This window comes from Schistocerca serialis, chromosome 1 (assembly GCF_023864345.2).
Source record: "Schistocerca serialis cubense isolate TAMUIC-IGC-003099 chromosome 1, iqSchSeri2.2, whole genome shotgun sequence".
Lineage (NCBI taxonomy): Eukaryota > Metazoa > Arthropoda > Insecta > Orthoptera > Acrididae > Schistocerca > Schistocerca serialis.
The window spans coordinates 1,011,668,861-1,011,694,536 of NC_064638.1; the positions used below are offsets into that span (position 1 = coordinate 1,011,668,861).

The window sequence follows — 25,676 nt, forward strand, 5'->3', positions numbered from 1 at the left end:
AGTAATACTACTCTCTACTCAGCATAATGAGAGACAAGTGAGTGGTGAAGAAAGTGAACACAAACCCAAAATCATACTGCACTTCAACAAAACCAAAGCTGCTGTAGATAATGTGGACAAAATGACAAGAGAATACAGTTGTGTTAGAGGAACGAGGCGGTGGCCACTAAGAATCTTCAGGGAAATGATAGATATTGCAGCACTGAATGCATATATTCTGTACACTCAAAGATTTCCCGAATGGCAGAAAAATAACTGAAGCCGACGTAAACTCTTCAGAACTGAACTGGCATTTGGACTCGGCAAAGGCAACATGGAAGAAAGAGCCAAATATATCAATGGTCTTCATAAAGATGTACAAGATGCACTGAAAGCTTGTGGTATTGCAATTCCTACAGCAGTGATCCAGACCCAGTGTTCCAAGTTACCAACGCCACAACGATGTCAAGATTACAAGAGAAACAAAGATCAGAAAACAAGATTCTGTTGTGTAATGTGCAAGAAACCTGTCTGTAATATACACAGAGAAAAACTGTTACTGTGAAGTGCATGCAGTGCAAAAATGTACTTGACTGAAAAGTTGAAAAAAGTCTTGTGTTATTTTACTGCAGTGACTGTTGAGGTACATAGATTATTAATTTTCTGTTCGTTGAGTACTGAACTTAGTGAAAGTTATAACTTTTTTTTTTTGCTCTTTGTATCTGTGATCTGATTAAATACTTCTAATAACCGGAAAAGCTGTTTTTCAATACTAAATAAACCCATTCAATGGAAATAACTAAATCTGAGAACAAATATTACAATAAAACACAAAACTCTTTTGGGGTAGTCCAAATACCCCGCTTGGTAAAATAGAGGTGTGAAAAAGCTTGGAAACGGAAGGATCAATATACTATACTGACAGGGGCAGTACGGCACAAAGAATAACAATTACTGCAGCAGCGGCTCAGCAGCACTACTGCATTGTGGTAGCTGTCAGCGCAGGCTAGGGTGGTACTGTTGCTGCTGGAATACTATTGTTTTACTGTTTCTGTAAATACATATTGATAAAATGAATATCACACTACACTAATTCAGGTCCACTCTTATCACATGGGCATGTAAAAGCCTACTTCAAAAATTATTTTGATTGTAACTGGAAACAAATCGACACTTCAGTAGACAGAGGGCACCAACATAAAAGACACAATGAGCAGTATTTGTTTGGGCTGACTCCAACTTCACACTGTAAAAAAGAAATAGCAAATATACACCGAAACACCAGATACAATGCTTCTGATGTCTCTTAAGCTCTCCTCACATGGGATGTGTTTCTCATTGCGAGTGTGGTTTCAGTTGCTCGAGACCGCTGTCGTGTGTGTGTGTGTGTGTGTGTGTGTGTGTGTGTGTGTGTGTGTGTGTGTGTGTTTCACTGTGAAACTTTCCAGACATAGTGTATGTTGTGGTTGCCGTGTGCTCTGAAACAATCTACTACAGCTTGCGGAACATGCTCCTCTTCAAGATTTGTTACCCCAGTGATCTCCAGTGACATTCTGTGGCATCTGGCATGTAAATCACAGTTTCACTGTGAAAATACACATGCGTAAAATAGCTGTGTTAACACTGTTAGTGACTATTGAAGAAAAGTGGAGGAAATTGCAAAGACGATTCTGGGCTCGCCGATAGCTTGAACAGTGAATAATGCTGTACAATGATACGATACACATACTGGAAGAAGTTGTTCATTAACTCAATTGAATCTTCATCCCATTTTTGGTTTTAAATTGAATATACACTCCTGGAAATGGAAAAAAGAACACATTGACACCGGTGTGTCAGACCCACCATACTTGCTCCGGACACTGCGAGAGGGCTGTACAAGCAATGATCACACGCACGGCACAGCGGACACACCAGGAACCGCGGTGTTGGCCGTCGAATGGCGCTAGCTGCGCAGCATTTGTGCACCGCCGCCGTCAGTGTCAGCCAGTTTGCCGTGGCATACGGAGCTCCATCGCAGTCTTTAACACTGGTAGCATGCCGCGACAGCGTGGACGTGAACCGTATGTGCAGTTGACGGACTTTGAGCGAGGGCGTATAGTGGGCATGCGGGAGGCCGGGTGGACGTACCGCCGAATTGCTCAACACGTGGGGCGTGAGGTCTCCACAGTACATCGATGTTGTCGCCAGTGGTCGGTGGAAGGTGCACGTGCCCGTCGATCTGGGACCGGACCGCAGCGATGCACGGATGCACGCCAAGACCGTAGGATCCTACGCAGTGCCGTAGGGGACCGCACCGCCACTTCCCAGCAAATTAGGGACACTGTTGCTCCTGGGGTATCGGCGAGGACCATTCGCAACCGTCTCCATGAAGCTGGGCTACGGTCCCGCACACCGTTAGGCCGTCTTCCGCTCACGCCCCAACATCGTGCAGCCCGCCTCCAGTGGTGTCGCGACAGGCGTGAATGGAGGGACGAATGGAGACGTGCCGTCTTCAGCGATGAGAGTCGCTTCTGCCTTGGTGCCAATGATGGTCATATGCGTGTTTGGCACCGTGCAGGTGAGTGCCACAATCAGGACTGCATACGACCGAGGCACACAGGGCCAACACCCGGCATCATGGTGTGGGGAGCGATCTTCTACACTGGCCGTACACCACTGGTGATCGTCGAGGGGACACTGAATAGTGCACGGTACATCCAAACCGTCATCGAACCCATCGTTCTACCATTCCTAGACCGGCAAGGGAACTTGCTGTTCCAACAGGACAATGCACGTCCGCATGTATCCCGTGCCACCCAACGTGCTCTAGAAGGTGTAAGTCAACTACCCTGGCCTGCAAGATCTCTGGATCTGTCCCCCATTGAGCATGTTTGGGACTGGATGAAGCGTCGTCTCACGTGGTCTGCACGTCCAGCACGAACGCTGGTTCAACTGAGGCGCCAGGTGGAAATGGCATGGCAAGCCGTTCCACAGGACTACATCCAGCATCTCTACGATCGTCTCCATGGGAGAATAGCAGCCTGCATTGCTGCGAAAGGTGGATATACACTGTACTAGTGCCGACATTGTGCATGCTCTGTTGCCTGTGTCTATGTGCCTGTGGTTCTGTCAGTGTGATCATGTGATGTATCTGACCCCAGGAATGTGTCAATAAAGTTTCCCCTTCCTGGGACAATGAATTCACGGTGTTCTTATTTCAATTTCCAGGAGTGTAGTTATAGTGTGTAACGTCAGTCTACGTCCGCATAGTATCCATAGCGTTGATGTTGCACTGACTACCGTCAATCTTAAGCAACATAGTTCATCACAGATTTCAAGATCGAGATTTATTTCGTAATTTAATTTGAATGGAAGAGGAGATTTTGTCAGAGCTGCTCATCACTGCCCATTGACGAAGGTATTTACTGACAAGATAAAAACGTGAGCAGCCCATATAACCAGTAGCTATGTATACATATTTTCCCAATGTTTCATCACAGAAAAAACTGTGTGTGTAACGTGAGTTTACTTACTGGTACAAAGTGGCAGTTGCATTAAAATTCCTGACCATTGCAGAAGCATTCCGATTGTCAATCTTTGCACCAAGAATTGCAATAAATTTATTATTTATAATAAACACCGACTACTGCAGGTAATGCTTCTATTAAATTAATGATGAAGACCCAGAATCTTTTACAAAACAAAACGTGAAAAATATTCTTTTGAAAGAAGGTTGACATAAACCTGCTATCTTTCACTTTACAGCTCACAGCAGTTCAGCTTAGCTATGACTTCATCATAGCATCTAGGTCTCTATATATGGTACACACTGTCTAGAAATTATCTCCACATGTTATTATTTGATATTTCACTATGATAAATTGTTTCAAAATCAGCATTTTCAATAGATAATCATTACACTGTAGCATTGAAATGGTATACTTTCATAGCACACAAGTTATAATAATGAAAACACCAAGCGCAGAAAGTCTTTGTCTACCAATAGTAGTTTACTGTCATTTTATTACAGCAAATTGTGGCTAAAATGATTTATTTTCGAGAGATCCTGAATTTTCTGATGGTTTGAAACAGCTTATATTAATATCAAGTACTCTATGACAAAGAAAGCCCACCAAATATGTAGTGTGACTCAATATAACAGGTAGCTCACAAATTCTGCTTGTGGCATAAAATGATGTTGCATCTCATCGGCCGCATTCCTCTCCACGAGTAAGACGTCCAACATCTCAGATTTTTCATTTTACACCCCACAGTGTAGTGGAACATGGAATTCAATGCTGCACTATCACCGGCTCCTAGCCCACATGCATTTTCATGTCTTGGGAGAGGATGGCTTTCGGAGATACACTGTATATGACCTTTCACTTATTCATCAAGCAGAACTTGTACTTTCTGAGATGATGTTAATACTGTAATAAACCCAGTGTGTGTGTGTGTGTGTAGAAGAAATTGTTAATGATGTTTTTCAAAGAATTTTTGAGTAGTTCTCTGAAAATGGACTACTACTTAATTCTGAGAAAATACATTCACTTCTGTACAACAAATAGTCATATGAAGAAATGTAGCAAATGAACAAATAGTCATACGAAGAAATGTAGCAAATGAACAGGTATCAATAAACATGGTAGGAAGTTCCGAATTGACGGAAACTTGACAAATAATTTTAGCAACTTACGCTCCTTGTACAATTGCTAGTCTTGGTAACAAATGAACCAACATCCAAACACATTTTGCATCTTTTCACTCAATAATTTTCTGGGTAACTCATAACTAGAGGAAGTACTGATTGCACAGAAGCGAGCAGTAAGAATCAACTTTGATTCCCTATTACTCTCGCATATCTAAATTTTGGCTGTAAATAGCCATCTTGAGTGCTGAAATATAAGGAAATTACAGAATCAGATTTTAAACAGAACAATAAGAAAAACACCACATTATCCACTCGCAGCTGCACATTCTGGTCAACATATCATTTGAGTTACACTCCAATGAACTCATGGCAGTACCACAACGTGATCTTACTGAGGTATAGGGAGAAACAAACTGATGTTGATCCGAGACAACACTTTTTATAACTTTTAAAATTTTTATTCCTAAAGTGACAACAATTTTGTGTAACACAGTTACCTGAACCTATTAATGATTCTTTGCATATATTTTGGTGGATCGCTTCACCACTAAAATACAACCAAGAATGTTATAAGTTGGCATTTCTTGAATATTTCGAAACAATATGCAAATATACTTGTTGATTTTGGATATTAAAAAAAGGGTTTAAATCTACTTTATTGAAATGAAACTCTGTTAGTTAATTTGGAACATAGAGGGTGTTGCTTGCACTACATGACTTAAACTAAGGCTGCTACAATTGCTGTAAACAATTACCTCAGTTTCGTTCTCCCTACACATCAATAAGATTGTATGGTGACATGTACTGCCGTGAGTTTGTTGGATTGTAACTCAAATGGTATGTTGATCAGAATGTACAGCTGCTATTGGAAAACATAGTATTTTTCTTATCATTATGTAAATTACATTAGTTCTGACTGTATTTTCCTTTTATTTTAACACTGAAGATGGTTATTTACAGCCAAAATTGAGACACGCCAGAATAATAAAAATTAAAGGGATTGCAACTGACTGCTAAGTACCTCTCCTTCCTAGCAGTAGGAATATTATGTGGTGTTTACCCGCAGTCATCTTGTAGTTCTCTCTTCAACGGGTTGGGCGTTTTAACTGCACCTTAACAGTACTGTATGAAAACTCACTAACAAATAATCCTTTGCAATTTAGAAGCATACTGATGTCAACACTGATTCACAAAGATGTAGGTTGCAGTAGGTACTGGGAGATGATGAAGCTTGCGCAGGTTAGAGTAGCATGGAGAGCTGCATCAAACCAGTCTCTGGACTGAAGATCACAACAACAACACAACAGTTATTCCATACAGACTTAATTTTATTATCCAAACTATTAACCTCAAACAGTATACAAAGATTTTTTTTTTCTTTTTTTACTTTTTGATCACCTTCTTTTCTTGTATGGGCGCTCTGAATTTTCACATGTAAACTGGCCATGTGTAATGTAACTACACGTGGCACGAGAAACAGCGTTCTGTGATTGAGTTCCGAATTTGAAGAGTTTGTCCACCCATGAAGCACACACTCTTTCAGCAAGACAATGCCACACCACACACATGCGCTGCAACATCTGCAACGATCTGACCATGAAGGACTTCACTTTGATTGTGATGATGTGGTGCAAATAGAGGTGAGGTTGTGTCTCCATCAACAAAGTCAAACATTCTACAGAGATGGTATCAACAAATCGGTCTCTTGTTAGGAGAAGTGTGTTCATTGCTAGGTGACTATGTTGAGAAATAAATATGTAGATATGAAGAAGAAAGCTGTAGAATGTTAGTAGCATTTGTTTTCACATAAAAAAAATTCGAAGTCATTACTTTTCAGCATGCTGTCGTAACATGTAATGGCCCTACTTCGCTGTTTATCCAACCAATTCAAACAATTTCCTTTTCATTTTACATATTTTGATTCTTTTGTTATCCAGGGCTTTTCTGATGTCACATTAGCACCATACTTTTTCCCTTGGGAAAACATTTGTCAACCATTTAAAGAAGACAATCTATAAATACATTAAATCTGGAACTGACATCAGTCACATTATACACATTATTCCCATCAGCTTCCTTTCTTGCAACCTGATAACCTTCTGTTGTTTGTTTGTTAATTATTCTGTTTACCATGATACCATTTCACTGTAATCATGTAAATTACTTAGTCTGGTTAGCAGTGCAACATGTTCAGAGATTAGTCATCACTGGATAAACATTTACGTTGGTATGTGTTCACTTAAAAAAATTTGGCAATTGCTGTCCTGCTCATGTAATTCTGATGGAAAATTGAACAACAGTACTAACTTTATAAGTGTTGAGTAACACTTTCAAATTTTCTCTGTCATCAAAATCCTACAGAAAATTAAAATTACAATTTCCACAGAGTAACATCTGCTCTGTGACAATAATGACACAAAATTTTGTGAGAATATTTGAAAGCTTCCTGGTGGGGATCCATGTATTGCAAGAAATATAAATTACTTTTATGACTGCAGCAATTCACAAGCACAAGGTTCCAATTGTTGATCTAAGCAGAAACTACTGGTTTCAACAGATTTGGAGGAGACGGAGATTAGTTTTTAACGTCCCATTGGCAATGTCGTCATTAGAGATGGAGCACATGCTTGGATTAGAGAAAGATGGGGAACGAAATAGGCCATGCCCTTTCATCACAGCATTTACCTGAAGCAGTTGAGGGAAATCATGGAAAACCTGAATCAGGATGGCTAGACGCAGGTTTTAACTGTCAACCTCCCAGATGTGAAGCCAGTGTGCTAATCACTGCACCAACTCGCTTGGCCAACAGATTCGGTCCTGACATCATTAAGTTATATGACAACTCATCTTATTTCCATATTTTCTTTACAAAAATTGACTGCTAATTTAATTTCCTACATGTTTGACATACAGATTCCTATATTTACACAATGTTCAGTGAGGCATAATACCTCAACTTTCTTTGACATTCTAGATCATATAAAAAAATACAATGTTCATTAACTTTGTTTTCTAGTCATCTAACATTCTGATGCATAATGGTAAGCTTATCCATACAAGTTCTTTCGACGTGTCACTCAACTTATCTGGACCCCTTTTAAAGCTGTCTGTCTGAATGGGGCATTTAACTTAAAAAAGGCTTATCTCTCATAGCTATACTCACAGGAATTCTAACACTGGTGACTGTGCCACCATCCCCCCTACATATATTTTCAGCTGTTGGTTCTGTTTATCCACCTTCTTCCTCTTGTTAACACACGCTATATCTGTTCCTTAGTTCAATTTTATCCAAACCATCCAAATCATTCCCTTTCGCTTCTTTCAATTATCTTTTCCTCACATCCCTTTTCTGCACCCTCTGGTGTAGATCTGTGTTTAAATACATGCATGCAGTCCCGTTGAACAACTTTCCTGTTATATCTTGAAACTTTTAGACTGTGCCATTTGACACTGTGGGTGACTAGTGCTTATTGTATCTTATCTCTCTCTTGGTATTCACTTGTGAATGATCTCGAATGCTTACGATAACCTTGCTGTGTTTTGGACTCTTGTTTCTAGCCAGCTGCTTCCTTTGTGAACTTAGTCATAGGTGACCACTTAAAACTGTCATTTGTTTCACTCGTCACAATGTCCCTCCACACTGACTGATACTGAACTTTTGCTACCTATTCTGTGTAGTTGGTCGGTTGGTTTCTTTCATCAGCAGTCATTAGAGGTAGAGCACTAGCTCAGCTCAAGGAAGGATATGGTAAGGAATAGCCAATGATCATAGTAAACGAATTGTCCTGGTGCTCCTACAGACTGATTTGATCAATCTTGCTTAGTATCACTGAATGGTGCCTGTATACATACTTCCAAAATGTAGTTCCAGAGTCAAATGCTATTCCATCACACTTTGTGAACAGAAATTCTGCAATAAAATTGAACTGTATATAATTTATGGAGTAAAGTTTCCCACGGGCAGATATGAAAAATAAGCTATTAAAGGCTTTTCTTTTGTATGTATAATAAAAAAAAGGGTGACTTCTGGGTCATGTGTACTGCAAAATGAAACTTACTGGTTGACTGGTGAAACAAGAGCTCATTGTAAAAATACACTACATTAAGAGGCATTAAGAAAAGGAAGACTGAAAGATGGCACAGACACTCAGGTTGGGAAAGGAAATCAGACTTTTCCAAAGACAGTATACCAACATTTGCCTTAAGCAGTTTATGGAAACCAAAGAAAACTCAAATCTCGATGGTCAAACAGGAATCTGAACAACTGTCTACAACATGATATGCACATTCACGTAATCAACATGTCATGTTTAGTGCCACAATTACAATGAGGTGACATGAAGTGCTGAAATTTTCAAGCAATACATTATTAAGAGAATACCCAGCAGTTCACAATTTTGTCAATATTTCCAGGAAACTTGTTCTGTATCTCCTTCTTGGAGGGTACCATAGCTGAATATTTATTTAATTAAGACAGCATTTTTCTTCACTTATGCTGTTATTTATCTGTCACTATCAGTGCAACTTATGAAGCCATCTTTAAATCTGCCGAATATCTAAATTGGCAGCATTTTCACAATCTGTGTCTCAATTCATATTAGTTTACAATCTGTTCTAGGTGTTTTGATTTTTAATTTGTGCATATTTCCCATCTTTTATGCACAAAATAAATATCAAAACACCTAAAACAGTGTGTAAACGAATATGAATTGAGGCACAGATTGCAAAGGCACTGCCAATTTAGACTTTTGGCAAATTTATTCAGAAGACAATGGCTTAATAGGCCACAAACCAATCATGAAAATAAATAAATGACAGCCTAAGAGAAGAAAAAAATACCACATACACTATTTTTAGAGCCAATAAATCTGTGACTGGTGACACTGCCATTTTTTAATACTCTTTATGTGTACAGTTATTCCAAATAACATGGATCCAACACATTTAGCAGTATTCCTATACAGGTTTTTATATTCAATTTCTTTTGTACAGGAACCAAAATTTTTCAGTGTCTTAGCAAAAAATCAAGCCTGTCACTTGTTCTACTTGTAACTGATTCTTGGCTCAGCATGTAGTGAGAAGATACCAAACTATTACACTTAATGAAGTGCACAAAATTTGTATTAACAACATTATTACTAATTATACTATGCTTAAGTAGTCCATACCTCCTAGAAGATCCAGACAATTTCATGCCTGTGAATCCTCAAGCAACATCCATTCATATTCAACCAGAAGGATATGCCTATGCAATTCGCATGATGAATTACAAGTAAGATGAATTACAAGTAAAATGGGATGTGTTACTGCCTTATTTTGATTGCAATCCCTCTACACCAAGATTCATGCTTTCTTTAGCTTTTGTGTAGTTTGTCCCAATGCTGTGAAGAAATGCTTGGACTTTTTAATTTTTGTGTTACTAACAGTCTTGGTATGTCCAAGAATTCTTGAGCTTACGAGAGGGATCCTATTACAAGGATCTGCTACAGCATTCATTGAAAGCATCGTGCATTTGTTATCTGCTAACTGAACATTTTTCAGTTGAAAATTGCATATGCACATTTAGTACACTCTGCTTTATGCCTACTGTGGTACAGTTTTTTTTAAAGAAGCTCTCCAGTTTACTTTGTTAACATATAGCACTGTTGAGAAAGGAGAATCACATATATAGTTGAATGGGTAACATTTCCTACTTTGAAAGGTTATTGTAAGTGCTACTATGTGACTCTCAGGTATTCAGTTACTTTGGTGGACAAGTCTAGTATTCAGCCGAACAAGCCTCTCACAACTTCTGACTAATATTCAGACCATTTCTATGTAAATATATCTAGGACTATTCTGTGGTTCAACAGGTATACCATGTCCTAATGTAATTAACCTGTCGTTCCAATACATATCACCGTTTTAATCAAAGACAAGGAAATGAAATTTAAGAACCTCTACATGTTAAATGCATTTTAATTTAGAACATACTTCTTGTAACTCTTGTGTAGCAGAGAGTGCAATTCCAGAAACTCATGGAGAATCTGACTAACTTAAGAGTTTCAACATACTTTTCTGAAATAAACAGTTATTCACAAATTCTTTTGACTTTTCGTTTTCCAAAAATCACAACTTAAAATGCAATTAACTAATACAGTTTTCTTCTGACCAAGTAATTTGCACTCACCTTACCTTCTTGTAATAGCCATATGTTTAAGAATTTGAATTGGAGCAATTGGATCTCTTACTGGAAAAAGAATGTGAAAGTAATTATACGCCTAACACTACCTTTAGAAAGAAGTCATGGAATTCTTTAGCTCTTTCAGACTTGTGACCCTTTCCTTGAACAGCCATGTCATCCAGCGTTTTCTGAAGAAATTTTGCCATTTCAAGCTTCACTTTCAATGCTTGTTTCATTTTATCCTCCTGAAAGGTAAACAAAATGAAACATTACATTGAAAGGTCCATGCTATGACAAGCAAATGAAAATTTAAAATTATGATTAACTTCACAAGAAATTTTTAGAGACAAAAACACTTCCACTTCATAGAGAAATCACTCTAAAAGAGGGTAGATTGTCATTAGATTTCATACACGTCACATTAAATAGCACTGAAATAAACTCACAGAACTGTCTATAAGAGAGTCAAATAAGTACAAACAATTTTTTTCCTGTTCTACATCACTGTAATTCTTATTCTTACATTTGTGGTTGGAATCTTCCTTATGTCGAGATGCTGAATTACTTGCTTATATTCAGCACATTGATGTCTTCCATTCATTCACAGTATGCCTAGAAGTTGCTTGGCTGAAAATCATACTCTTTCTTATTTCCTTTCAGTTACAGAGGATGACATGAGAATTACCTGAAGTATCACTAACTTTCTATCTTTACTGCACTATTGTCATATTCACTTCATTAATCAATACTATTTTAATATGCATTTACAAAGTAAGGGATTTTGTTTCTAGCTATCCGTTATTGAAAATTGTTTTATGATTTATTATGTACATTTCAAGGATATTTCTGGGGAAACACTAAATATATATGTAGCCTAATCTTTTATAACTGAACTTCAGTTTTGAAGGCAAACATACTCAACTGCAAACATACTCAACTTACCTTCTCTCTTGCAGTTTGAAATGTTGATGGTAGCATTCCAGGAAATAATTTTATTGCCACTGGTAGTAACAGCTCCATAAAGGGTACAATGATGAATACTGAAAATGGGACCAGTCGAAATAAATCTGACACGGTTCTCACCAACTGTAATGAGAAATTTTTTAAAACTGAATTATCTCTGGCTGAAGCAAAATTTAACATCATAATTATTTTACAGCATACAGAAAAATCTGACACACACATTTCATCAACAGTTTAAAAATGGCGATACCCAGTTACATGTGACTGCAAAATGTGGTAATTTGAGAGAGGTTAGGGATAATGACTGAAGTCTAGGACAATGTGCAATCCAGACATTCATATCTCACAGGTGTCAGTACCTCTAGGGCAATTTAACAGGATGGATTGCCATACAGGAGACAAATGAGATCGGCTGCTCACCAAACCGGTGATGCTGCTTTCAGGCCCTGAGATTTAGAAGTACTCAATTCTAGTTGAAAACTAATGCCAGTATAGATCTTCCTGCTCACATTTCAGGAAATTCTTTGGATACGGACAGGATTATATACCATAAGTAGGGCTGTGCGATTTCCTGGGACATCAATATTCTGACCCAGGTGGAAGAAGAAGAAGAAGAAGAAGAAGAAGGCATTGTCATGTGGCCAAACTTTGCCAAAGCTGAAAAACATAGTAAGTGACAGCTAAAATTCCCAAGACAGACTCGGTATTGAACTTGATACATTTGGATCTATAGTCTGGCACTGAGCCACAACAAGAAATAAAAAAATAAATAAAATGAAAATACAAGCAGATACATATGGAAAGCTGTCATTGGACTACAAAACAATGAGCAAATCTTTCAGTGGCAATAAGACATGCATTCTATGTGCTTAGACTGAAGTCAAGACAATTCACAAAATCTTAAGAGCTTTGCTACACTTGCTCATAATTAACTAAAATAAAGGCAATATTACCACAAACACAACAGACTGGAAGGTCTTCCCATCAAAGTATGAAGCATTAATGGGCCATTTCCAACTCAGAGACAGAGTTACTTTCAATTACATCTTTGCAAGAAAACATCACCATTAAAGTTCAAGGATGTGTTGACATTCTCATAGGCACCAACCTAGTTGGATTCTTGTTGAGAAGTAGATGTTTCTACAAACAATGTCCCACTTCTCAAACACATAACTGACATTAACAAGTAATAAGTGCTAGCTTGTCACGTGACTATGTAAATAGCACTCACATTCCTAAAGTGTTCATCTGTAAATAATAACCTGTGTGACTGATAATCCATATGTGTTCCAACTCAATCTTGAACACCAAGTAATAAAAGATAATATGAGTCAGGATCTTCAGTTCATGTTCATAAAATTCACAACTTCTCAATTCAGTTGTCCCATAAATGGAAAGAGTTTTCTTGTATTGATTGATTTTATACCTTATTTACTCATTTGATCATTTCAAGTACTGCATAAATGTGAGCCTATTTTCTTAAGACAAGTCATAATGCAGGTCAGTTCAGAGTGAAGTGTAACCATAACTTGGAAACTTCTAGAAGGTTCTTGTGGAGGAATACTTTTTCTGTGGTGAAGATGCTGCATAGAAAATGTGAGAGAACATCCCTTTTGCAATACTGGACTTGGCCAAAAGTGGTAGTCATGGAGTAAGAAGGAAAATAGTACAGACCTTTAAAATGTATTTTAAAGCACGTTTCCAAAGAAACATGGTTATATTTATTGTGTTGTTTTGGCTATTTGCAGATACTGTTAAACAATTGAGAGGCAGCCATTTAGCAATGTAGTAAATTAAAGTCATATCTGTGTATGTTCCATGTGGCAAGACCAATAGCACAAAATCAGGTAACTGAGTTTCATGGTGCCACTCACACACTAATGTGTTCTCTGGCTACAATTACATCATTTAGGAAATGGTGACAGGCATAGTTTACAAGAATACACTTTCAATATATTAATGTTTTTTTTCCTCTTTATCATCAGTCTTGATTGAAACACAATAAATTGATAGCCAAGATCACAGGAATTCTTTTCAATCCATGATTACCGGTTTTGGCGAAACTAAAGCCGCCATCATCGGATCTTAGGACACATACAGGTTACAATATCACAGCAAACAATGATGATATTAATAATTGCCTATAGCACGCAGGCCTTACGAAACTGTTGTAGCACAAAGGCTTCCAAGAGAGATGACATTATAAATGTCAATTGTCTCCATCACATACAAGTGCACGCTTGTATGTGATGGAGACAATTAACATTTATAATGTCACCTCTCTTTGACACCTATGTGCTACTCACGACAATTTTGTAAGGCCTGCGTGTTATAGGCAACTATTAATATCACTTTATAGGCAACTATTAATATCACCATTGTTTTCTCTGATGTTGTAACCTGTATGTGTCCTAAGATCCAGTGATGGTGGCTTTAGTTTCACCGAAACCAGTAATCATGGAATAAAAAGAATTCCTGCGATCTTGGCTACCAGTTTATTGTGTTACAAGCATCTAGATCGCTCCCACATGAGCACAATGCGCTCCCTACAAAAAAGTCTTGATTGACATGATGCAGTCCAAGGTAAATTGCTCTCATATTAACATCTTCTCAAAGTAGCACTTGCATCCTTCACAATTATTTATTGAATGTATTCTAATCTCTGTCTTCCCCTACAGTATTTACCTCTTACACAGCTGCTCTAGTACCATGGAAGTTATCCCCCTATGTCCCAAATGTTTCATTATCCTGCCTGTTTTGCTTGTCAGTGTTTTCCATATGTTCCTTTCTTGATTGTTTATTCTCCAGGTCCATCTAATTTTCAAAATTCTTATACAGCACCATAGCTCAAGCACTTCTGTTCTCTTCTTTTTCAGTTTTCTCACTGACCATGATTCATTACCATACAATACTAGGATCAAAATGTACATTCTCAGAAATTTCTTCCTCAAATTAAGGCTAATATTTGGTACTAGTAGACTTTGTTTGGTCAGAAACACTATCTGTGACTGTGCTAGTCTAATTTTTTTTGTCCTCTTTGCTCTGTCTGTTGTGTGTTACTTTGCTTCCTAGGTAGCAGAATCCCTTAACTTTGATTACTTCATGTTCACTAATTCTGAAGATAAGTTTATCAGTAATCTCATTCCTGCTACATCTCATTACTTTCATCTTTCTTCAGTTTACTTCTGTATTCATTAGACTGTTCATTCCATTTAACAGTTCCTGTAATTGTTCCCCATTTTAATCGAGGACAGCAATGGCATCAGCAAATCTTCTCAGTGGCATCTTTTCACCCTGAATTCCACTCTTTAATTTTTTTTTTTTTTTTTTATCTTGGTTCTTGCACACATTGTGCATTATTCGTCTTTCCCTACAACAGTGGAGTCAACCTGGTCCCTAATGCCCGCCCGCTACTGGGAGTTCCAGCTTTCATGGTGAGAGGTAGAGATTTTAAAAACATTTTCAATAGGTTTTCATAAAATTCTGAAAAAGTTTTTCTTAAGTAATTATTATTATATGGTTTAACTTGCTGTAACGTAAATTTTATAAAGCTACTTCCCCACATCACCATTACATTGGAACTGGTGGGTGGTTAGAACATTTTAATACTAACAGAAAAACAAAAGTTGGTGGTGGTGGTGGGGGGGGGGGGGGGGGGGGTTAAAAAGGTTTACTATCACTACCCTTTAGCTTACTTCTATGTTTCTCAGAATTTTGGAAACTGTGCACCATTTTACATTATTGAATGCTTTTTATAGGTCCATGAATCCTATTTATGTGCCTTTACTTTTCTTAAGTCTTTTTTACATTATCAAGAACAATGTCAAAACTAGCTTTGGTGCCTTTAATCTTACTGAAAGCCCAACTCACAGTCATCTAACATATCTTTAATTTCGTTTCTCATTCTTCTGTGTATTACTCTAGTTAACATCTTTGGTGCACCTGCTCATAAGCTGATTGGATGATAGTTCTTGCATTTGTTTGTCATTGCTATCTTTATGATTGTGTGGAGGGCAGTTTTCCTAAGGTCTGATTTTACATGTCTAGATTCTATACAGATTCTATACAGCAACTTGAATATTTGTTTGGCTGAACTTCCCCAATGCATTTAAGAATTCCCAAGATATGCTACCTATCCCTTCTGTTTTATTTGATTGGATTTTCCCAAAGCTCTGTTAAACTCCGACAAATACTGGATCCCTGTGTCTTCCATATCAATCCCCATTTCTTCTTTTATCATTTAATCAGACATGTCCTCCCCTTTGTACAGGACTTCATTCTACTCTTTCCACTATTTGCTCTCTACTCTGCATTTAGTAGTGGAAGTCACACTGTACCCTTAATGTTGATGCTCTTGCTTTTAATTTCAGTGAAGCTTGTTTGGACTTTTCTATAAGCTGAGCCAGTGCTTCCAATAATCATTTCTCTTTCTGTTGCTTCACATTTTTGCTGCAGCTAGTTCACTTTGTGTTCCCTGCACTTCCTATTTATAACTGAACACATCTGTACTACCTGCTTTCATTGATCAACTGAAGTATGCCATCTATTACCGAATGTTTCTTTGCAGTTACCTTCCTTGTATCTAAGTTTTTCTGTCGGATTTCTGTATTTACTTTAGGACTAAAGGAGACTACTCACCAAAGAGCAGAAGCATGTTGTCATTGACAGGCACACAAAAGAGAAAGAAAACTTGCTAGCTTTTGGAATAAATTCTTTGTTATGCTAATGTACAAATACACATTCACATATACGCACCTATGGCCTTACACTGTGTCGGCTGGACACACAATGCTTGGAATTGCGTTTCAGCAGGTGGACTAGGGTGAGGTCGGGGTTGTGTCGGATTGGGTGGGTAGGAGAGAGAGGGGCATAAGGCAGGAAGCATGGTTGGGGTGGGCAGCTAGTGGCTTGCAGGGAGGTGGCAGGTTTGCTGGCTAAGAATATGAGAGGGAAGGGAGGCACAGTTACTGAGGCTAGGAGGGTTACAGGAGCAAATGATTTGTTACCAGAGTAACTGGTGATGGAGGCAAGGATCCAGAAGGTCCAGATTCCACTGGGTGATCAACTTTGTTCTTGGCAACAGTTCGGCAGTGGCCATTCATTCTGGTGAACAGTTGGTAGACTGGTTGTTATTTTTGCAATCTTTTGTTGTGGAAGGGACGTATCTATAGCCTTTGAGAATTTCAAATTCATTCCTCAGTACTTCAGTATCCCTTTCTTTGCACATCGATTCTTCTGCAAAATTCTCCTAATCTTTAGTCTACTCTTCACCATTACTTAATTGTGAGCTAATCTACATCTGCTCCTGGAAATGCATTACAATCCAGTATCTGATAACAGAATCTTTGTCTGAGCATGATGTAACTACACCTCATCCACATATGATTTTTGAACAGTGTCTTGATATGTATTGCAGAACTCAATTAGTCTTTGTCCTCTCTCATTCCACTACCAAGCCCATATCCTCCGACAATTGTATCTTCTAGTCCTTTCCCTATTACCAAAATCCAATCCACCATAATTATATCTCCCTTTAGACAATGAAAATTGTTGTGATGACCTCTGCCCTACCTTACTATTAGCAACTAATCCTCCCCCGTTACATCGTTTTCTGCTGCCACCGATGTTACCCTATTTTTGTCTCACCAGAAATTCTTGCCTTCTTTCCATTTCACTGCACTGATAACCACTACATCTAGACTGCCTTTGCAGTTTGCTTTTCAGGTTTTATAACACCCCCACTGAGTTCAAGCTTCTAACAATCCATACCCTGATCCTTGGAATGTTACTCTTTTGTTAGTTATTACTATTTTTCTCATGATTACCTCCCACTAGGCAGCCCCCTCCCAGATATCCAAAAGGGGGGCTAAACCTGAATCTTTTGACAGTAGAAATATCATATTGCACTTTTTCAATTAGAGGCCACATGTCTTGTGGATACACATTATGTGTCTTTAGCACAATGGTTTCAATTGCATTCTCATGCAAGTTTCTTACTTGCCACCTTCATGAAAAGTGTTGGGTTCATGTCTCATATGGATCTTTATAGCCACTGGACCACAGGCTTCTCTCCGCTCTCGGTGCTGCTCGGGCCAATCAGGTGTGAGCAGAATCGGCGCGGCGGCGGTGGCAGTGGTAGTGGTGGTGGTGGTGGTGGTGGTGGTGGTGGTGGTGAAGCAGTGGAGGTACGAGACATATGATAACCTGGTCAACTGGGATAGTGACTTCCAACTCAGCACCACATTGAGGGAAAACATTAGCAAGAATATGAAGTAAGCGCACCGATGGAGGCAGGACGGTGGCGGCAAATGGAATAAACAGGCTGCTCTGAAAGAAGACGCTGGGACATGGTACCAGTGGCTCACCCCCACCCCACCATGCACCGCCACGCCAATTCAGCTCGCGCCTGATTGGCCCGACTGGCAACGAGGATGCAGAGAAGCCTGTGATCCAATGGCTATAAAGATCCAAACGAGATGTGAACCTGATACTTTGCCTGAAGATGGCACGTAAAAAACTTGCTGAAACGTCAGAATGACACATTGACTCAGCTGTCAACCCAAGAAGATTATATCAGCTCGTATGCTCATTACTGAAAACTGTAATGCACTGATAAATCTAAAGGAGACTTCTATCCAGTAGTGTATATCATAAGGACAACAATGACTATTATTATACGAGGATAATTCAAAAATTATCTACAATGTTGACATAACTCTTCTCATGTTGTTCACACTGATTTCTCTGCTCACATATTTTAGAGATATGCCGTTCCGCTCCTGCTATGAAAATTTGATCCTAATTCCTCCTTTTGTCTTCCCCCTGTTGCAGATAGACTGTGGCTGCTCCATAAGAAATTAGCAATAAAGAGGAATAACAAGCAGTAACTCAATTTTTATGGGCAGAAGGTGTATCGGGAGTCACAATCCATCTGCAACAGTGTCTTGCCACAACGGAGTGTCTAAGAAAGGACTGCAAAATTCAAAAATGATCACACTAGCGATACATATGAGGAAGAAGCCAGATGACCATCCACGGCCACGAATGAAGACAACACACAGCCACAAATGAAGACCACATTGTCCTTAAATGACATTGTTCTCTTAGACAGATGAATAACTGTTGATAAAGTGGCACACTGTCTGCAAATTAGTCATGTGTCTGCCTATGGAATCATTCACAACAGACCTGGGTTTCATAAAGTTTGTGGAAGGTGAATCCTGAAACAATTCAATGTTGCATACACAAATGTGCTTGGACATCTGCCAAAAATATTTACAGTTGGACTGCCATGCTAACGAATGTGATGGGTTCACAATCAGAATCATCACTGATGACGAAACATGGATCCACCACTACGAGCTCGACAGTAAATGGAGTAGTATGGAACGGAAACATTCACAATCGCCCAACAGAAAAAAAGCTCAAAACCGAACCACCTGCAGGAAAACTGATGCTTATCATTTTTTGGGATGCATAAGGCCCAGAACTGGAACATTACCAGGACAGTGGCACAACAGTAAAACTGTGTGTATTACAGCAAAATGCTTACTGACAAGCTAAAGTCTACAATTTGAAGCAAGTGCCGAGAACTACTGTTGAAAGGCGTTGTGTTGTTACACGACAATGTCTGTCCACATACCACTGCCCACAATGCTCTGGAAACTCAAGTTTGTAGTAGTGGCTTCTCCTCTGTATAGTCCTGATCTTGCCCCTTTCAACTGTCACTTGTTTGGTCCACTGAAAGAGGCACTAAGGGACGATCAGTTCGCCTTTGATTAAGTAGTAAAGGATGGGGTTTGTTTTGATTTATTTTGAGGAATTGGGAAACAAAAACAATTAGGGTGATATACGCACCCTCGAAAGAACCACAGAACACGGGGAAAAAAAGAAAGGGAGTTAAAAATGACTACACATTAAGCCCAGTCAATGGAAGAAAAGGTCCATAAAATACACCATAGAGAAACAGACCTTCAATTAAGTTGTAAAGGATGTGGTTTGTTTTGGGTCGCAAAAACAACTACGGTCATGTGCAGACATGTCAGAACCACAGACACTTGAGGGGAGCGGGGAGGGGGGGGGGGGGGGGGGGGGGGAAGATAGTTACAAAAGGACTGCACGTTAAGCCCAGTCAATGGAAGGAAAGGTCCATAAAATACACCATAGAGAAACGGAGATCCTGAACTAAAGATTAAATGTCCTTTATCATCTTGCTACAACAGATAAAAAGTAAAACGCGATTGACAGCTTGCACATTGTTCTCTAAAACGGCCAATAACTCAGACAGCAAACACAAATGAGAACATAAGTGGTTAACAAAAGGGATTCTGTCAGGAAATGGTGAATCATCAGAGGTTGAGGGCAATGAGCATAAGGCAGTGGGGCAGCACCACTAACAAATGGCAATGGCTAAAAAGACAGTGCCCAGTATGCAACCTAGCTAAAATGACCTCCTTGTGGCGAGAGGGCCGAGTGGAGTTCATCTGAGCTGCTGAGAGAGGCTTAATTCCCCAGAGCTTGTTCCCATGAAGGGGGGACCAGTGGTGATGCCAAAGTGACATCATCTGCTGACAGACGGCAACACAGAGATCATAGGAGGAAGTGTAAGGTCTAGCAAGCTGAGGTATGAGGACTGCAGCCTTGGCAGCAGTGTCAGCGGCCTTGTTTCTCATCAGACTGAGGTGACCAAGAACCCACTTAAACATCACTATGGTTCCATGAAGAATGATCAAATGACAGCTTTCCTGGACCGGTTGCACAAAGAGATGGACAATGTACAGCACATAGAGACTCTGAAGGGCACTGAGAGATTTGGAGCAGATGAATGCAATTGAAAAGCCTGTGTCACTGGATGTACTGATGGCCTGATATAGGGTGAAGAGCTCTGCTGTAAATACTAAGAGTATTCCAGAAGCCGACACAAAAATTGTTGGTGCCAATGGTGAAAGCACACCAGACACCACAGTCAGCTCAAGAGCTATCAGTATACGCAAGGTTACTATCGCAAAGTTCTGTGCAAAGGTCAAGAAACTTATGGTGACAGAGTGAGTCTCGAGTAGTTAGTTGGTTTGCAGTATAAAGGGACCAAACTACAGGGTCATAAGTCACTTTTTCCTGATGCAAACATGGCTCAAGGTAAAACAAGTATGTTTGGGACAGTAAAAGGGGGAAAAGGAATGGGGAACCACACCTAAAAAGGAAATGAATGGAACGAACAAAAAACGAGGAAAATGTATACCACAAAGAAAAGCAGAAGAAGGTATTAAAACTATAGAGCAGATGGTCTGGCCTGGCTGATCAAAAGAATAAAAGAGGCCACTCTGCAAGACACTAAAATGTCCGCCCCAAAAAGACAAGGCGAGATGAAAACATGTAGGAAAAAGACGAACAACAAGACAAATAAATGCAAAGAAAGGGTGACAGAGAGTTGAAATGGAAGGAGTGTGGAGGCCTTGGAGAGATAGGCCAATGCCCAACCTTAGATGGTATGATAAAACCCCCTCTCATGAACAAAACATAAAACTAAATCAGGTGTTGAGGCATTGTCACCCAACACTGAAGGTAGGGTGCTGGTAAGGTTAAAAGTCCGTTGTGGAGTAGTTAAAATTGGGCAGTCCAGCACGATGTGGATGACAGTCACATGGGAGTCACAGCAACACCAAGGTGGGTTCTCGCGACGGAGGAGTTAACCATATGTTAGTCACGTGTGGCCAATATGGAGCCAGCTGATGTGAGACCATTGAAGGCAATTAAAAAGAGTGGGACACTCAGGACAGAGCTCTATGGGACCCCAATTTATTGTATTTGGGGTGCACTGTGGGAAGTGCCAACTTGAACTCTAAAAGTGCAGTGCGACAAAAATTTCTGTATAAAAATCCAGAGCGGGCCCCAGAGACACCATTCATGCAGATTAGCGAGGATGTGGTTTTGCCAAGTGGTATCATAGGCCTTTCCGAGGTCGGAAAAGACAGCAATAAGGTGTTGTCGCCGGGAAAATGTTGACTGAATGGGAGACTCCAGGTACACCAAGTTGTCGACAGTGGAGCGTCCTTGGCGAAAACTGCCCTGGGACGAAGCCAGAAGGTCCCGAGACTCAAGGAGCCAACACAACTGACAGCTCACCATATGTTCCAGCAGCTTGCACAGAACGTTGATGAGGCTGATGGGAGGATAACTGTCAACTTCTAGTGGGTTCTTCCCGGGCTTTAGCACTGGAATGATGATACCGTCCTGCCATTGTGATGGGAATTCGCCCAACGCAAATGCGGTTGAAGACAGCAAGGAGGTGGCACTGGGAATCCACTGACAGATGTTTCAACTTTTGCGAATGGGTGTGGTCTGGGCCAGTGGATGTGTCAGGATGGTCAGCGCAAGGGCACTGAGAAATTCCCAATCACTGAAGGGAGCATTATATAAGGCTCAGAGTGGCATGGAGTGAAAGAGAGCTGCTGCTGTTCTACCCTCTGATTGAGGAAACAAAAAGTGGGGTGGTAGTTCTCAGATGCAGAGATGCGAGCATAATGCTCAGCAAGACACTTTGCAATTACTTCTGGATCAGCAGATACAGCTCCATTTGTGGAAATTCCTGTTACACCTGTTAGGTTCTGATAGTCGTAAAGTTGGTGGAGCTTGGTCCAAATCTGGGAGGGGGAGGTTCGTGTCTCAATGGTGGAGACATAGCTTTCCCAACACTCCTGCTTCCTTCGTTTGATGAGAAGGCGAACCTGGGTATGGAGCCGTTTGAAGGCAATAAGGTTCTCCAGGGAGGGGTGGTGCTTATGACAGAGGGCCCGCCGTTGTCTCTAATGGCCACATTGATTTCCGGCGACCACCAAGACATTGACTTCCGCTGGGGGCAACTGGAGGAACATGGGATTGCTGATTCAGTTGCAGCAACAACGACATTAGTGATGACATGTATTACTTCATCGATGGTGGCATACAACGGATACTCAATGTAAGTGCCCCAGTCAGCTTTGGGAAGAACCCACCTGAGCAAGTGATGAGATGAGGACATTGGGATAGGAGCAGGAAGAGTGGAAAGTGGTCACTACCACCCAAGTCGTTATGTGCTCTCCAGTGGAAAGATGGGAAAGGCCAGAACTGCAGACCAAGAGATCCATGGCTGAATATGTGCCATGTGCCACACTGAAATGTGTGGAGGCACCTGTATTTAGGAGGCAAAGGTCGAGGTGAGTTAGTAGGTCCTCAAACATCTTTGCTACGGCAATTAACCTTGGCTCCACCCCACAACAGGTTATGGTGTTAAAATCACCGAGAAGGAGAAAAGGTGGGGGTGGAGGATGCAAAATGAGTGCAGACAAAACATGGGGTGGTGCTTCACAATCTGGAGGGAGGTAGATGTTACAGATGGTAATTTCCTGCATTGTCCTCACCCTGACAGCCACAGCTTCTAAAGGTGTTCGAAGGGGTACAGATTCGCTACAGACAGAGGTAGGGACGAAAATACATACTCCACCTGACAGTGTCACAGGCAGGATGGTTTTTACAGCAGTTCCAACAGCCACAAAGGGCGGGGTGCAGCAGCGGGGGTGGGGGTGGGGGGAATTGGGGGGTGAGGGGGGGGGCAGGGGTGGTCCACTTTGCAGGAAACCAGATCTCTTTAAGGACAATGCAAAAAGCAGATGTACTGCTTAAAAGTTGACATAACTCAGCCAGGTGGAAAAAAAAAAAACTGTCTCAGTTCCACTGGAGATGACGCTTTCTGTTGTCTGGGGTGGCATGGAGTGACCAAGGAGGCAAATTAGGCTTTGGCATCACCTGTCGCCACCGTCTGAGTGCTGGCCTCCGGTACCATTGCGCTCTGAGGCGTCGGCAAGATCAAGGCCCTCAGGCGACACCAGAATCTCCACCTCGTCCTCGGACGGAGAGCCAGTCCTCGGACGGAGAGCCATGGGGGAGTGCTGGTTTAGGGGGGCACTGGAGGCTCCTGTTTCTCAGAGGACTACTACTTTGAAGTTTTGCCCTTCCACCACTCCTAAGAGACGTGCTGGGAGGGCTTCACGGAAGTAACTTCAGGGACAAAGGAAGACCTTGAAGCTCTTCAACCAGCAGCCAGTGGCTCTTTCAACCACTGGCTAGTGTACTGCACGACTGGGAGGGGAGCATGGAAAGTAGAGTCCCAAAGTAGAAGCTTTGAGAGCAACAGAAGATGTGCCCCCAGCCAACTGGATGGGGAGGAAGGTGGGTAGCCCTGAGGGCCCACTGGGGTAACCTTAGATATGGGTGTAATGGCGTCATCGATGGCGATGCCATCGTGTGGCAACATAATAAGATACCATGGTAAAAGGGTTTACTCTTTCATATTTGAGTTTAGCATTGCGGTTAAGACAGCCTGTCCAGGATCTTGTACTCCATAATTTTGCACTCCTTTTGGAATACTGGGCATTTGGGCAAGCAGGGGGAGTGATGCTGTCCACAATTCACACAGGTGGGAGGATGTGCACATGGAGTATTCGGGTGCAGCGAATGTCTGCAGTTTCTACATGTGGCGCTCTAAGATCAACGGGAGGACATGTGCCTGAATTTCCAGCACCTGAAGCACCGCATAGGGGGAGGGACATAGGGGTTTGAAATCACATCGGTACACCATCACCTTGACCTTTTCAGGTAATGAATCACCCTCAAAGGCCAAGATGAAGGCACCGGTGGGAACCCTATTATCTTTGGGTCCCCTGTAAATGCGCCGTACGAAATGAACACCCTGCCATTCCAAACTGGCACGTAGCTCGTCATCAGACTGTAACTGGAGGTCACCATGAAAAATAATTCCCTGGACCATATTGAGGCTTTTGTGGGGAGTGACCGAAACAGGAATACCACCCAGCCTGTCATAGGCGAGTAACATCCAGGACTGGGTTGGGGATGCTGTATGTATCAAAACCGACCCATTTCACATTTTGGACAGCGTTGTCACTTCCCCAAACTTATCCTCCAGGTGCTCAACAAAAAAACAGATGATTCGTTTCCAGAAAGGAGTACCCATCAGTTCTGCCGCACACTAAGTAACGAGGTGAATATGAATCCTGTCGCTCTGAAGCCCTATGTTCCTCCCAAGGTGTTGCTAGGCAGGGGAATGATTTAGGGTCACACCTGTCAGCATTAAAATCAACCTTTCCTTTCTTCGAGACTGCTGATGCCATTCAATCCCTAGAAAAAGATAACTTGGTCCACTTCATCGCACGTCATCTGCCCTGATGCCACCCACTCTGATCAGGGGCTTTCCCCACGGGTGCCACCCAGCCAAAGCAAAGGGCACCTGGCATGATGACAGTTGCTGGACAGACATCCACTCCTTGGCACACATGCAGAGTTTACAGCTCAGGCATCAGCAGTGTGATCCCTGTGTTGTCAGGGGGCTACCACCAAATGGGTACACGACGGCCCCACCACAACGGACTGGCTACCATGCTGGATACTGGGCACAGAGAAATCCAATAGTAACCCGGGGGCGAAAGAGGACAGGAGACAACTTAAGGAGATGACATACCCCAGATAGTGTCCTCACCCAAATAGTGGAATTACAGGTAGAGATGCAAAGCAACGACGAGCAGAGGTTAAGGAGATCAAATCTAATAGCACTATGGATAACTGGTGCACCACTTAAGGCATTCTTTCCCATATGGCCCGCACTTTTGTAGAATTTGGAATGTGGCAGGTCAAACCATAAAATTGGACTTCAACTTACAGGGCCGAAAAGAGGGAAGACTCCTTTTAGTCACCTCTTATGACAGGCAGGAATACCTTGGGCCTATTCATCCCAGGACCCACAGGCGGGTCTTGAGTAGTGTCTTTAGGAAGCAAATGACGGCCAAGGTGAACATGGACTGCCGCACGAAGCCAAGGTGGTGAAGGGTTTACATGTACCGGAAAAGTGGCATGTAACGTGAAGTTAAGCTGCCGGAGCAAGGGCCGAAA

At 41.1% G+C, this 25,676-nt stretch overlaps 1 protein-coding gene across 1 annotated transcript in view; it reads right to left on the bottom strand.

Moving 5' to 3' along the window:
- Positions 1-25,676, bottom strand: part of LOC126413449 (mitochondrial proton/calcium exchanger protein) — a 113,140-nt gene that overhangs the window by 56,350 nt on the left and 31,114 nt on the right. The window contains exons 3-4 of the mRNA XM_050083265.1: positions 11,718-11,861; positions 10,883-11,020 (exon numbers count right to left, since the gene is read on the bottom strand). Coding sequence (XP_049939222.1) covers positions 10,883-11,020; positions 11,718-11,861 — 282 coding nt within the window. The remainder of the gene's footprint in view (positions 1-10,882; positions 11,021-11,717; positions 11,862-25,676) is intronic.